The 13654-nt window shown below is 41.3% G+C and overlaps 2 protein-coding genes across 2 annotated transcripts in view; one reads left to right on the top strand and one right to left on the bottom strand.

Annotated features, from left to right (window-relative positions):
• The first annotated feature begins 220 nt into the window (after nucleotides 1–220).
• On the top strand, nucleotides 221–1409 carry MIXL1 (Mix paired-like homeobox). The gene is made up of 2 exons (XM_032104721.1): nucleotides 221–508; nucleotides 586–1409. The coding sequence occupies exons 1-2, from the start codon at nucleotides 221–223 to the stop codon at nucleotides 997–999; spliced, it is 702 nt and encodes a 233-aa protein (XP_031960612.1). The 3' UTR covers nucleotides 1000–1409.
• Nucleotides 1410–3548: 2139 nt separating this feature from the next.
• The window catches only part of LIN9 (lin-9 DREAM MuvB core complex component), a 39049-nt gene continuing 28943 nt past the window's right edge, over nucleotides 3549–13654 (bottom strand). The window contains exons 11-15 of the mRNA XM_032103302.1: nucleotides 10335–10415; nucleotides 6915–7040; nucleotides 6415–6597; nucleotides 6198–6295; nucleotides 3549–4920 (exon numbers count right to left, since the gene is read on the bottom strand). Coding sequence (XP_031959193.1) covers nucleotides 4815–4920; nucleotides 6198–6295; nucleotides 6415–6597; nucleotides 6915–7040; nucleotides 10335–10415 — 594 coding nt within the window. The 3' untranslated portion in view covers nucleotides 3549–4814. The remainder of the gene's footprint in view (nucleotides 4921–6197; nucleotides 6296–6414; nucleotides 6598–6914; nucleotides 7041–10334; nucleotides 10416–13654) is intronic.

Genomic DNA, 13654 nt, shown 5'->3' with positions numbered 1-13654 from the left:
TGCGGTGCCCGGCCGCCGCTGAGTCCTCTGGGCTGAGCAAGGCAGGGGCCGCCCCAGCCGGGCACCCCACCGGCAGCCTGGGGCGCGGGGCCCGGCGGGGTGCCCGGAGCTCACCTTCCCCGCGGGGCCGCGCCGCCCCCTCGAGCCCCCGCCCCTGCCGAGCCCCCCTCCCCGGCTATAAAGGGCGGTGGGCCGTCCGGGCCCCCTCCTCGCCGCTGCCATGGCCGCGCTGCGCTTCGGGGAGCCCCCGGCGGAGCCGCCCGCCTTCCCCGCAGGCAGGTGGGCGGGGGGCGGCGGGCCCGGCGCGGCCTCGCCCGCCCTCAGGGCGCTTCCCCCGGCGGAGCCGTCGGAGGGGGCGCCGGCGGCCTCGCAGCGTCGGAAGCGGACCAGCTTCACGGCGGCGCAGCTGGAGACGCTGGAGCTGGTTTTCCAGGACACCATGTACCCCGACATCTACCTGCGGGAGAAACTGGCCGACGCCACGCAGATCCCCGAGTCCCGCATCCAGGTGAGGGGCGCCAGCTGTGCCGCGCCCGCCGCGCCGGGGCCGCCCCGCCGCGCTCACCGCCGCCCTCTCTTCCCCAGGTCTGGTTCCAGAACCGCCGCGCCAAGTCCCGCCGCCAGCGGGGCCCGCCCCGCCCCGGCCCCGCCGCGCCGCCGGGCTGCCCCCGGCCGCCCCGCTTCGCCGCCCTGCGCGCTCCGGAGCGGCCCCGCTGCGCCCTCTCCGGGGGGGCCCGGACGGAGGACGGCTCGGCTCCCTACCCGTGGCCGCCGGCCGCCGGTTTCCCCCCCGGCCCCGGCTTCGAGGGCTTCCCGCCCGGCCAGCCCGGCGGGGCTGAACCCGCCCCGTTCGCGGGGAGCGCCGCCGGCCCCTTCCCGCCGGCCCGCGCCTTCTGCGAGCAGTATTCGCCCGTGTCGGACGCCGAGGACACCAGCGGCTACTCGGAGTCGGGCTCGGAGTGGGAGGAGAACGCGCTCGGCGCATTCCGCGCCCTCTGAGCGCCGCCGCGGCGGGACGCGGCCGGGCGGGGGACAGGTTAGGGGCGCATTCCCGGCCGCGCTGCGAAGCCCTCCCGCCGGACCCCGTCCCGCTGCTCGGGCGGGGAGCAGTCACACACCGCGCTACCTCACCACTGCTGCTCTGCCACTGTTGCACTTTATCCGGTAGTAACTGATTTTACCTATTTATTTAAGAAAGATACGGGTCGGCTCCATCAGCTGAGGGCATCTTTTTACACTGTATTTAAAGGTTTCTTTTACCATGTTTTGTATATCTATTTAACCTTCTTCAGCCAAAAAGCTAACCCAATCCACTGTGTTTTGGGGGCGGGGGCTAGTCTTAGAAAAGAGTGTGATGGTCTGTTGTGATTTTTTGACCAAGGAAAATAAAAGTTTACATTTTTGCTCTGCTTGTGTGTGTACCTGGTGCAGGGGGCAAGGTTTCTTACCTTGGCTGACAGTGGGGTAGAGAAGTGTTAGATATCCCAGGTGCAGGCTCTCTTCTCAGGTCCTGGAGAGCCACGGCTGCGGTGTAGACGTCAATAAGAGACCTAAGGGGCCTGAAGGACAGGTTACAGAAGCTGCCTTAAACCTCCTCTGTCAGTATTTGTCTTAAATATACCCTAAACAAACACCCCCATCCCTAAATGAAAATGGAAAATTATGGCCTAAGGAATATAAACCCCCAAATCTCAAGTGCTTGGACAAAAGCCTCCAGTCTGCCACTTCAGCCAAGGTTAATGTTAAACTAAGAGAAATGGCAATATTTTGTGGACACTCTAAGGGTGCTTCAGCTTTAGGTAGGGACTACACAGAAGCTGTTCACATGATTGGTCATGGGCTGAATGGCTCTGCACTGCAAAATTAGTAATAACAGAAGTCTCTCGTGTAATTCAATTTATTGAGGAAGGATATATTACTCTGTATGTATTTTGAGGATAACGCAAATTCTTCCTGCTTACAAAATAGTACTTTAGAGCCTAGCAGAGCAAGCTGTAAGACATCAGTTATGGAAGAGCACCCGAATGCCACAAGCACAGGAAAAATGACCCATGTACTGGTGGCAGGAATATTCTGCAACAGGAATCATGGCCCACAGAATAAGGTTACCAATGCACAAAATCCCTCAGTGCCACCCCATAACATACCTGTGCTTGTGAGATCTGGGACAGCTGAATGCTGGTTGGACTGCAAGCTTGTAAGGTGAGGTGGCATAGTGGCTGCTGCTTAGTATTCTCCATGAAAAAAAGCCCAGAGCTACCCTTGAAAAAAATATGAACCAAAAACCAACCAATTACCTCAAACACCATCTGTCCCAAGTGGACTTGGGTGCTATGCTGGGGGTCAGGAAAACCGCAAGCACTTGCAGGGAGAGACAGAAAATGAGACCATGGTTTCTTGGGGGCTCAGGGTAAATTCAAGTTTACTGATTATAATCAATCAAAGTAACTTGCTCTGCTCCTGCAGACTTCAGGTACGGTAGTTGCAGTGTGCTCTTGAGACTCCAGCTACGCTTAGGGCACATTCAGCAAAAGCAGTTATATTTGTTACTGTCACCAAAATTCAACATTAGCTCTGACCCAACACATCAGTACCCAAGGAGAAATGCAGCCTCTCAAAGAAAAGAGAAGATGTGTATATTCACATTGCCTACGTGAGTGGGACAAGTGACATGTGAAAGTACATGGTGTGTACCTTCACACACATTGTGAAAGACACTTACCACAAATGACAGATCTTTCTATGATCTATTACCCTGCAGAAATTAAAAAAACCTACATCAACAGAAAACATGTTGGAGAGCACATTTAAGTATCCACACGTAAAAACCATCACACCTAAGGAATCAGAGTTGAGATTGGAGTGTGGTGGTTATTGCAATGTGTTCTGTGTCCAGTAAGAAATAAGGCAGGCTCCCAAACCCTCTGGTATCTACTAGCATCTACAACTTCTCTCCCCCCTCAGTTTGGGATGTTTGCTATCTACAGGGCCAAACTACCCTCCTGGTGTTTAGTACTGGGAAGTCCTGCCTCTCAAAAGCATTCAGTGCATATGCTGAGCTTGAGTCCCATCAGAGCAGGATGGGATCACAGCAGAGGTGTGCAGAGGGAGCAGCAGCCACATGAGTATAGGGGTGCAAGGAGATGGCTCCTTCTTCTTGAGTTACCTGTAGATCAGATTAGTTCCTGTCTGACTAAACCTATGTACCTTAAATAAGGCTTTGGCACCTTTCTCTGTTTACATGAAACGGGTGGTGAGAGAGGACTCCTTTCTGTCTTCTGTATCAAACAGATGGTAACACCACAAAATAATGAGTGACACAATTACAAAAGCAATTGCAGGGACCACTATGATGTTCTATTGCATTCTGAGAGGTAAATTTTCCTGGGTAACTCAGCTAAATTACTGTTTATCATTATTTTATAGTATCCCTTGTAAAATTTTTAATACCTTTTGAAACAGCTACTTACCTTGTCCTCATAACATTTCATTTTCAGCAATTAGCTTCTCTTAAAAAAAATGACCTGAGACCATCTGCAAAAAAGTTTGCATTTTTGTGAAATATATCAACTCTCATAGGGCAATTTATTCAGTTACAAATTTCATTGAGAATAAAAGATTTATGCATTTCTCTTAATTAACAGAACAAATTTAGCTAAATATAAACTCTGCACTAAAGTTTTGCAGTGGCACAATACCAACACAGAATACAGAAGCATCTTTAAACTATACAAAATTTTAAAATTGAAAATAATCCTGTTTACATATTCTTTATACATTAACATATAAAAGACCTTATTTAATGAGGCATCTAAAAGAATCAAAAACATCTCTACAGCTATCTCTGAAAATTGATATCTGGAAACAATTCATTACACAGAAGCTTTACAAGACTATTTAAACAAACCAATACACACTTTTTACAAGATTAACATTCCAAAAGGTATAGGCAGGTTATCACTTCTTATTTTTGCAGTTTACCTCACTGGTTATCTTAATTATAAAAATCTTCATATTTATATATGCTGAGTACTGTTGAATAACCAGTAATCTAATTTAAAACTTGTGCAAAACAAACAAACAAGAATTTGGAAATAAGTTTAACCAGTCACTTATATAAAATACCACCTAAAGCACTTCTTTTGCCCTGTGTGAAAGGAAAAAGCCATAACCAATCTCTTTCTGGAAAGTTACATTTTATATTCCTTCATTAGACTCCTTCTATAAGTTATGATAAATTAAGAGTTCCAACAAGACATTGACTGATTGATAGACCTGCCCAATATCCTCCAGTTTACAGCTTATGTTTGCTGGCTGTACCCTGCTGCTGCTTCCTTAGATCAGGAACACTCGGCTTCCCAAGGGCTGACCTGGCAGCTCTCAAGACCTACACAGAGGTGTAGCTTTACACAACAAAGACCTGCCATGTGGCTACTAACTCGAGCCATTTCCTCTCTGCCACTTCTAACATACCAGGAGATCCAACAGCAAGAGGTGTGCAGAACTAATCTGAACTTTTAAAAACGAAGTTCAAATTATACCAAAGTATGCTTTCAAGTTTACTATAATCAATGCAATTACTAAGAGATTACCAGTCAGCAAAACTACTGCATGTGAATAACAAATGGAGAAATCTAACGTAACGCTGGCCAGTAGTGCTGGTTTCCTTAAGAAGCAGATACAATATATTTAAAAGGGTCCTTTATGAGAGGTTTTCTCTTCCCTTATCCTCTGGCAGTTAGGGTATTTGGTGAAGCCTATAGAAAGGAAGATGATTTTCCAGAACTACTTGCTGTACACTTGAAAGGAAGTTTTCAGTCTCTGTTGGTGTTATTAGCTGCAAAAGCATGTAAATTTCCCATCTGGCTCAGACCACTCTGAATATGTGCAACATGGATCTCAACATTATTCTGAAAACAACTTTGGGAAGAAAAGAAGGAGAGAAAGAAGTGTTAAACCCCATATGTAAGAGTTGTGTCTGAATATCTCTACGGTAAAAAAATCAAGAGGTGAACACAGCCAGTACAAAAATTCAGATGAATCTGAGAGCAGAACACACAAATGCAACTTGACAGAGAAATATGGGAAAACAGAACTTGCACAAACAGCTGCATGAAATCAAGAGTTACTGACTTGGGCACTTAAAGTAAGGTTTTAACATGACCAGAGTTAGTGAAATTAAAGTATTATGAAGAGATGCTAAAATGGCCAAAATAAGTACCATGAAATGGAAACATCATCACTTTCTTTGCTGGGTACATCAACCTTGACTTGAATCAATTCCAATATGCAATTTGCAGGGTTGATTATAAAGTAGTTTCACTAACGTTTGAGGTTTGGTTTTGTTTTTCCTAATGAAAAATGCTATAAAACAGCATTTCTCAGTAACTATTTTAAAATCAAAAGGCCATCCTACTACCTTCGGAAAAAAATTTTAAAAATTCATGTGTACAGCCTCCCATTATTACGTAGCAATACAAGTAGTAAGGATATAAAAAAATACTTTGCATTTAGGTTTATTTTCTAAACGACTTAATTTAGCAGCATAAAATGCTGGTCACAAATTGCTGGAGGCTGGAGGGTACTCCAGACAAGTATCACTATGCTCTTGCTACCACATTCTTGCTATTTTTATGATGCCTCCTCAGGCACCTGCTTGTGACAACTGTTGAAAAATGGCCCATCTAGACTAGCTTGGCCTTTGATCCAGCACAACATGGCCACTTTTCTGTTTCTTGGCTTAAAATCTTGCCAATGAAAGCTGCTCAGAACCTCTAATTGTCTCATATGCCACCTTTTGACATTTATAGACAAGAGGTTGAGTATGCCAAAAGAATACTGAAATGGTGCTGTTCTCTGGTGTAAAATACTTGTATTACTAGTGGGATTTCAAAATCTGACAGTGCTCTAAAGTAAGTTTTTAGCTGTCATAAATTACTAAAGAACAAGAAAGTCTACTTATTGCTGCATCAATTACTCACTTTTTAACATGTTATTTCACTGATAGGTTCAAACAGAAAACTGCTCATTTCACATTCCCTATAAGAAGCCCCCCTTTTAGATGGGACCCTTCCTATAAGTAGAAGTTACCAGATTAAACACCTTAATTATAATCAACGTTCACCTCTAAAATACAATAAGAACTGCCTACTATCACAAAGCGTTTAATTAAGAATTAAATATTCAAAAAGTAATACCTGATATTTGAGGAGTCTATTGAATTCTTAATGTCGTTTAATGAATCTGTTAGTGATTTAAATTCAAAAGAATTCAGATCACCTCCTTCTGCTAGACACTGTAGAAGAAGAAAACAAAAATCTCACAGTTGGTATTTCTCACAGTTGAGCACAAAAACTGGCGAAGATTTAATACTGTGTATTGTATGGGAGAAGCTGTTTTGTGCAAACTTTTTACCTTAATTTGCAGTAATATTGCTGTAAGTCTAGAGATAAGATCAGTTAAATTTTCACTCTCAACACAGAGTTGTCCCGTTGATGAGGTATTTGCCTGTCTGACAACCTCCTGAGCTTCCTCTTCACATCTGCGCCTCAGATCCGTGGGCTGGTCAGCAGGCTGGAGGCCCTGGTCAGGAGCAAGCTGCAGAGATATGGTGTGGAGAAATTAAGAGTGAAGAAGTCCTTTGCATCTGGTGGATGTGTGAAATGAGATGGTTTCAAAGACAGTTCATGTGTATATAGTACACAGTGTTCGTTCTTTAAATATGTCTACTTAAGAACAGGTATCAGGAAAAGTATCTGTTGCTCAAAGGCAGACACAGAGAAGGAATCCAGTACAGCTACCAACAGTTTCATTTCAGTGTGACCCCCACCTAATGCCCTACTCCCAGGAAATTCTATTTTCTACTTAGGTTGAGCAAAACCTCCAAGTACACAGAGATTCCAGCAAAATCTTACCTCATAGCAATACTGTTGAACTTTATGCAAAACTTTATTCAAGTCTTTGTTTAGTTGTTCTAGATCTAGCACAATAGTTGCATATCTCCTCTGAAACTCAATGCCTATTGGCATGGAATAGGATTTCTGTGGAAAACGCAAAACATATTAAAGTTAATGCAATACTACACAGTTACAGATTTTGAACTCATCAAAAGGAGTTTTTACTTGAAAATTATATTGAGATATTTGAAATCCCAGCGTCAAATAGAAAAACATTAACATACAAAATATTAAAACACAATATTACTACTTATAACTCCAAGGGAAAATGTGTAGGTAACAACCATACTTTTATTCCCTTCTTGAAGTGCTACAATAATCTATGGTGGTAAATGCTACAGAAGATGACTGTGGTCTGACCTGCTTATTTCTCCAGTAGCTGGGCATGGCTTCTCTCTACTGGTTGAGCAGAAAACTATCCTGCCAGCAGAGGAACAGTACAGGACAATATGGCCTCGACCACCTCTGCTGCAGGATGGGAGGCACATTTGGTTAGTAAGTTATTGGTCACCTGAGGATGACTAAGTGCTACATACCTTCTGTTACAGCTAAAAGTTCTGCCAAAAAAGAAAGTTACTAGAGCTTATATTTGGTAACAGTATTTTGTAAGCACAATTTTCCACAAAAAGAATAAATACCAAAATACAGTATCATTTTTCTTACACTCTTTTCAGAATATAGCTTGATGTTGTTTGGGTGATATTTTTGAAATTGAAACAAAACATGTAATATATTATAAAATTTCCTCTACAAGTTGCCTCTTGCAAGAGAAGCTCAACATAGTCCCAGCCACAAGACTGAGATACAGGTACCTCCTACAATCAAAACTTGTAGCTGTAGTTTTCACACCACAAGATAAAGCAATTGCAAGTCAAGAGAGCCTTCATCAGGAGGATTCCGGTCAAAAACTCAAAAGGTTTCAGTTAGGAGTTCAGTTTAAAGCTCCCCATTAAACTTAATCACTGAAATGATCTCCAGGGACTTACAAATCTGAATACCAACTTAACAGGGCTTTAAACTAACACCATAATTTCAGAATGCACTGGAAAGTAGTATAAATTTGGCATACTTTCTGCAGCTCTGGAACATCCAAAATCGAATCTTTCAGACCTCCTCCAGTGACCAGTTCCCCTAGAGCAGACTGAATTACTCCAGGTTAGCTGTGAAAGCTGCAGACAATTGTGAATTCTGTATTGGAGAGGAAAGGCTAAGGGCATTCCATGCTAGTGATGACAAAAGAAGTATTTCTCAGCACCAGGACTATTTCTGACCTGGGCACAACCCAAGACCTGGAAACACCAATGAACAGCTAAACTGGCAGACAAAAGACGGACAGCTTTCAGTAGATGGAAGCAGGTCACCAAGGATCTCAATGCTTCTCTGAGACAACCAGCATTACCCTTACCTTGTTTTTATTGCAGGTCCTTTTAATTCATATTTGTTTATCCAAATGTTTACTGTTATATGTACACAGTAGTTTGTTTATAGCCTGCAACCCAGACTAATATAGAGATGCCAAGAAAAATGAGACAGAAAAAGTGCAGTTGCATATATTAATATCTCCTCTGAAGGCATCTCCTGACTTGTGTAAATTTAAATTTATTATTATTGCCAGATAATAACGGCCTACATTCAGTACCATTTCTGATTGTTGTCAGTTCCATTTATTTCTATATTGAATCAGTCATTAAACAGAAGTCTTCATAAAAGGATTACTTTAAACCAAACAGCAGTGTTACTCTAACAATTATCTAATGACAATTGTATGAATTATTACCAAAGTCTGGCAATTAAAGTACACCTGAGTAAGCTCAAAGGATTCAATTTTATTCATGTTCCGGTATGTTATTGATGTTGAAGTGAACTGGGGCCAGAAAAAGATTCTCATTCAAAGAAAATATATTTTAAAGGAGAAGCATCACATACTCAGTGGCACAAACACAGATGGGATTGCCAAGGGACAAAGAGGATTAGAAGACAGGCTAAGAATATGGCCCAATAGGAAGGTATCACATCCCCTATTTTTATCAGGACAGCCTTGAATAGTAATGGTGCTTTATGATTGCTGGTTTACAAAGGAAATAGAGCAGGGAAGAATTTCAAAGTATCTCAAAGTCCTTATCCAGGTTACAATTGAGCTAACATGTATCAAATTTAGCATCTATTTCTAGATTCCCTTCCCACTGCTTTTTTGCTCTTTCAATTTTCTGGAATAAGAAGAGCAAGAAAAGTAACAATACAGTTTATTTAGGACTTGGGAGCTGAGATAACATCTGGGTTCTTGCTAGAGGAAGGCTACTGTCATTCCTTTGGATCTCCTCATCAATGCAAAAGTACTAATCTCTCCAAAAAAATTGTTTAAGAAGAGTTGGTAATTTTTCATTATCAGAGTTACAAGTTGCAATGACATGTTTTAAAGTTACTTCTCTTTGCATCTAGTTTATTACTAACACACAAAATTAAAAGACAAAACATTTGATGTGCAGGAAAAATAATGCAGTAACTGAAATGATCACAAGGTTTGAAGAACAACATCATGGCATAGAAGAAAATTACAGAGAGACAGGGATGGGGCAGTAGGAAGCGGAGTAACAGAATGCACACATGCACACGATCTTTGAAGGCACAGAGAGAAATCTTACCACAATAAATCACATCTTTCAACACTCAGCTATTTCACATGGAAAAAAAAAATCAACTGTTTTGTTTCAAGAAATAAAAGAGACCCCTCTTCCTCTCCACAAACCTTCTGGATGCTGCAGAGACAACAGCCTGGATGGATGCTGGCAGAAAGTTGAGACTGAGAGCTTTCTGCTCTCAATTTATAGCCATGGGTGGTAGAAGAGCCACTCTTATAATTTTGATTTACTGACTGCTGATTAGATAAAGTTAGCAAGAAAAACTATTCTGCTGCTGCTGCTAACTATGCAGTAGCTGCTGTGGTACTGTAACTTTAAATGCCAGTCAAGGGCACTCAGAGCTTCACACAGAAAATCTCTGAAATGAGTAACTGCTTTAACCAGAAAGCTGAGATAATAAGCACCTACCATCTGCAAAACAGTATTATCATAAATGTTTTACCATATAAGCTTGTACTCCAAATTCTCAAAGTACATAGTATTTCCTTACTTTATGTGTTAACTGACATGTGCTGTCCCAATGTTAACATTAATCAGTTTCCAAAGCACAATGCTTTCAAAGGAGAATCATATTTGAAGCAACTGACCTCTCTGACTTGTCTTTAAAAACAGTAAGACATTTCATGTCATAGAAAGTATTAAATACAGGTTTTATTTAGACTACACTCCTAATTGTATTTATTTGCATTAGCTGCTAAAGCATATCCTGTTTTAAGAACCAAAAAGAGAACATTCTCACCAGCTTTTCTGCTTCCGTATTCATCTCTCTCAATTGTTTGATGTGTTCCTTCTTGATCATAAGGATTTTCGATAACCTGGTCTAAAACAAAGGAACTATTTTTAGAAAGAATAGGTCCTTAAGCAGTTTTGAAATGCCATAGAACTTCAAGATAAAAAACCATACCTGTTTCTTTCATAATTTAAAAACTTATTTCTCAGCTGTTGATCAAGTTAAGATGCAGAAATAAAAATTAATTAAAATTAAATGATAGACTTTCCAGAGATTTTTAAAGCATTTTCAAGTGCCCTAAATTGATGAGTGCTAAAATCCATCAGCTGAAATTCCCTATAGGAAGACCAATACAATTTATGGCCAGCTAGAGGCTGAAGAACCTTTTTTTTTTTACAGGCTGAAGGAGAGCAAAGGCTGTTACGGTCATGATACTACAATTAGTATCACTCACCTTACTACATCTTTTTTTCCACACAGTTCTCACCTGTGCCCTCGACTGAGCACCAGCCCTTTGTGTAAACTCCTGCAGTAAAACCCGGTATAGAGATTGGATCTGTTATACAGAACAACTCCAGGCTTTCCATTTCCCTCTTTTGTAGTGGGAATACCCTGTGTCTCCTGCCCTGGGGACCTAGCAGGCTGAAGTGGAAATCACTGGGAGCATTCTCAACACACACATCACTCCTAAAACTATTCATACTCTAGGGCCCTGAGAGAAATCCTAGCTTCACTTCAACCAGCAACACTTTTATTACTGGAGTAAACAGAGCAAAATTTTCAGGTCTTATGAATTCCAGGGGGTTAACTCCATCCTAGTAGTGAAATATGTGACTGGGAGAAATAGGAACTCCTAGTTCAACATACATCTGATTTATATATAATCCCTTTTTGTGATTTTTAAGTTCAGTCTTAATGCAGCCAGGTTGCTTGCTCTCAGAAATTCTAATCAGAAAATTGTTCCAGGATCTCTTTCAGCTAATGAGGAATATTCTGGGAATTTCCATGCTAAATGCATTCATTCTTCAATTTGTTCCATATTGCCAAACAGCCAAACCTGTTTCTCAGCTAAATATAGTGTTCTCTCCTTGTATTTATCCCTGTTTATTCAGAGACAATAGAAGCATCTCGTCCCCACTGTTTTTCCACTGGACTAACTACAACTTGAGCCTTTCCAGACTATTTCCATAAAGGGATCTTCATCTCTTAAACTTTTGTGACCCTTTTTGTATCTTTTTTCCATTCACTGGCATCTTTCCTGTGTTTGAGCACAGGAAGCCTGTAACAGTACTCTGAATGACACATCTGTAAACTAAACCTGTAAAATGGCATCAATACTTCTCTCTTTCTACTCCAAATATTCTGCCAGATGCATCTTATGAGCTGATGGTGAGCCATGGTCAGAGGCATGTTGCAGAGGCAACACTGCATGGGTTATCAGCCTCCCAGTTCCAGCTGCTCATTTCTGTCCTTGTGCTGTCCCCCAGTGCCTGTGCTGAGCCAGCACTTGCGTTTTTGCTCTTTGCATTTTGCATGAAGAACCCAATCACAGAAGAGATAACGATAAAGAAATAAATTTAGAAGGGACAAGAATGAAAAGGTTTAAAATTGTTACTTGTGAGCTGGATTCTCTCTCTGATCTAGTTTCTAACACACCACACAAGTGTTCATGTTGCCAATAAAACACCTGGGAGGAAGAAAAGCACTGTACACCATCTGCCACTGCTGCCAAAAAGTTACCTGTCAAGCTCTGCTGTCATCACTATCCAGCAGTGGCCTAACACATTCTTCTCCTTCATGAAGTTGATGAGTCCCCAAATCAATGCAGAATATATAATTCGTTCCCTGAATTTTCAAGGCATTTGATTCTTAACTTCTACTTTGACATGCAGACATATATGACGATGCACAGTGCTAGTTCTCCATTTGATGAGCTTGGATTTTCTATTATATTCTTCCTATTCCAAGATACATTCCAGGGATCAGGATAATCTGAGTCTAACAAAACTGTGACTTTCATGGAATCTGTCATGCCCACCAACTTTCTCTCAAGGGTACACTTTTTTACATAGACCTCCATTTTCATTTGCCAGTATCATCAGTGAATGCTATAATTCAGTCTGGCCCTATTTGTCTTGAGAAATTCTTGCCTAACAGCTCTATTTTCAGCATAACTCATCCTGTTTACTGTTGTAATTTATATTTCTCAATAAACTGGAAACAAGTTTTTAGTACAAAGCTTTTTCACATTAAAAGAAATGAAGGAAAAACTCAATGAGAATGTCTAGATTTTCACTTCTGATTTCATTTGTTAGACATAAAATGAGCCTTTCAAAATGAAATGTAGGATAACTTACTATGGAATATTTTCAAAATTTTCATAAGGAGAAAACAGTCAAAAATCGAGTACCCATTTTCAGATTGTTCCTCCTGCATTTAAGTCGGGAAGATGCCTGCTTTCCTCACATGCAGACACCAGGTCAGTGCTGTGCTCGTGCTGCATCACCACACTCCCTCTACCGGGCATGCAGCGACCCTGCCAACATCTGCTTTGTCCTACAGTGCTGCCTTCTAATCGAATTTTTTACCCCAAAGCACAGAAGGAAGCAGGGAGGAAGGAAAATAAAAAAGCTGTAGCTCAGTGCTTGAAAAAACACCCTCTAAATTTTAATACCGACTAGAATGTAAGAATGCAATCTATCGATTTTGACCATGAAATATTTAAGGCTGCATTACATAATGAATTAAGCATGAAAGGGTTTTTTAAATTTATGACTCATTTATTGCTGGCTTTATTCTTAATATCATGTTAACTTTTGAGCCAGTCTTTTTCTAATACCTGTTAGCCCACAGTCTCAGATGTCAAAATGTAACAAGCAGTAATTAATAAAAATATTTTAAAAAACTAAGTGTAGAACAATGATTAAAATACTTATTACAAGTCCTGATGTTTGCAACTGAAAGTTACAGGTAAAGAGAATAACCCCTAATATTTCCTTGTCATTCTCTGCATGTGGTTTTGGATACACTTCCTCTTCTTCCAAATTAATTTCAGAAAAGGGAAATAAGGGGCTGGGTTGAAACCTTATTCAAGGTGTGTTCTGTATTTTCTGTTTTGTCCAAAATTCTTCCCATAAATTTTTTTCTTTGTGGTCTTATAAATAACTGCCTGGCAATAGTTTTCCAGAAAGTTTTCTTGGAATCAATTGTTTTTTGACCATTTACTTCCTGAATAACCATTAAATCAAAAAAGGGCTTTGATTTTTTTAAGTATCAGTGTATCAGAAAAGCTAGAACATCCTGAGCAGTGACCTTTAACATAGAAATAC

This window comes from Corvus moneduloides, chromosome 3 (genome assembly GCF_009650955.1).
Source record: "Corvus moneduloides isolate bCorMon1 chromosome 3, bCorMon1.pri, whole genome shotgun sequence".
Lineage (NCBI taxonomy): Eukaryota > Metazoa > Chordata > Aves > Passeriformes > Corvidae > Corvus > Corvus moneduloides.
Note: the sequence above shows the minus strand (reverse complement) of the source record. Positions and strands in the feature narration are given on the sequence as shown.

Bases quoted from the DNA above. Each gene is read 5' to 3' on its own strand.
- MIXL1 (XM_032104721.1), top strand. From the start codon at position 221: ATGGCCGCGCTGCGCTTCGGGGAGCCCCCGGCGGAGCCGCCCGCCTTC. The intron at 509-585 runs GTGAGGGGCGCC...TCTCTTCCCCAG, and splicing joins TCCCCGAGTCCCGCATCCAG to GTCTGGTTCCAGAACCGCCG.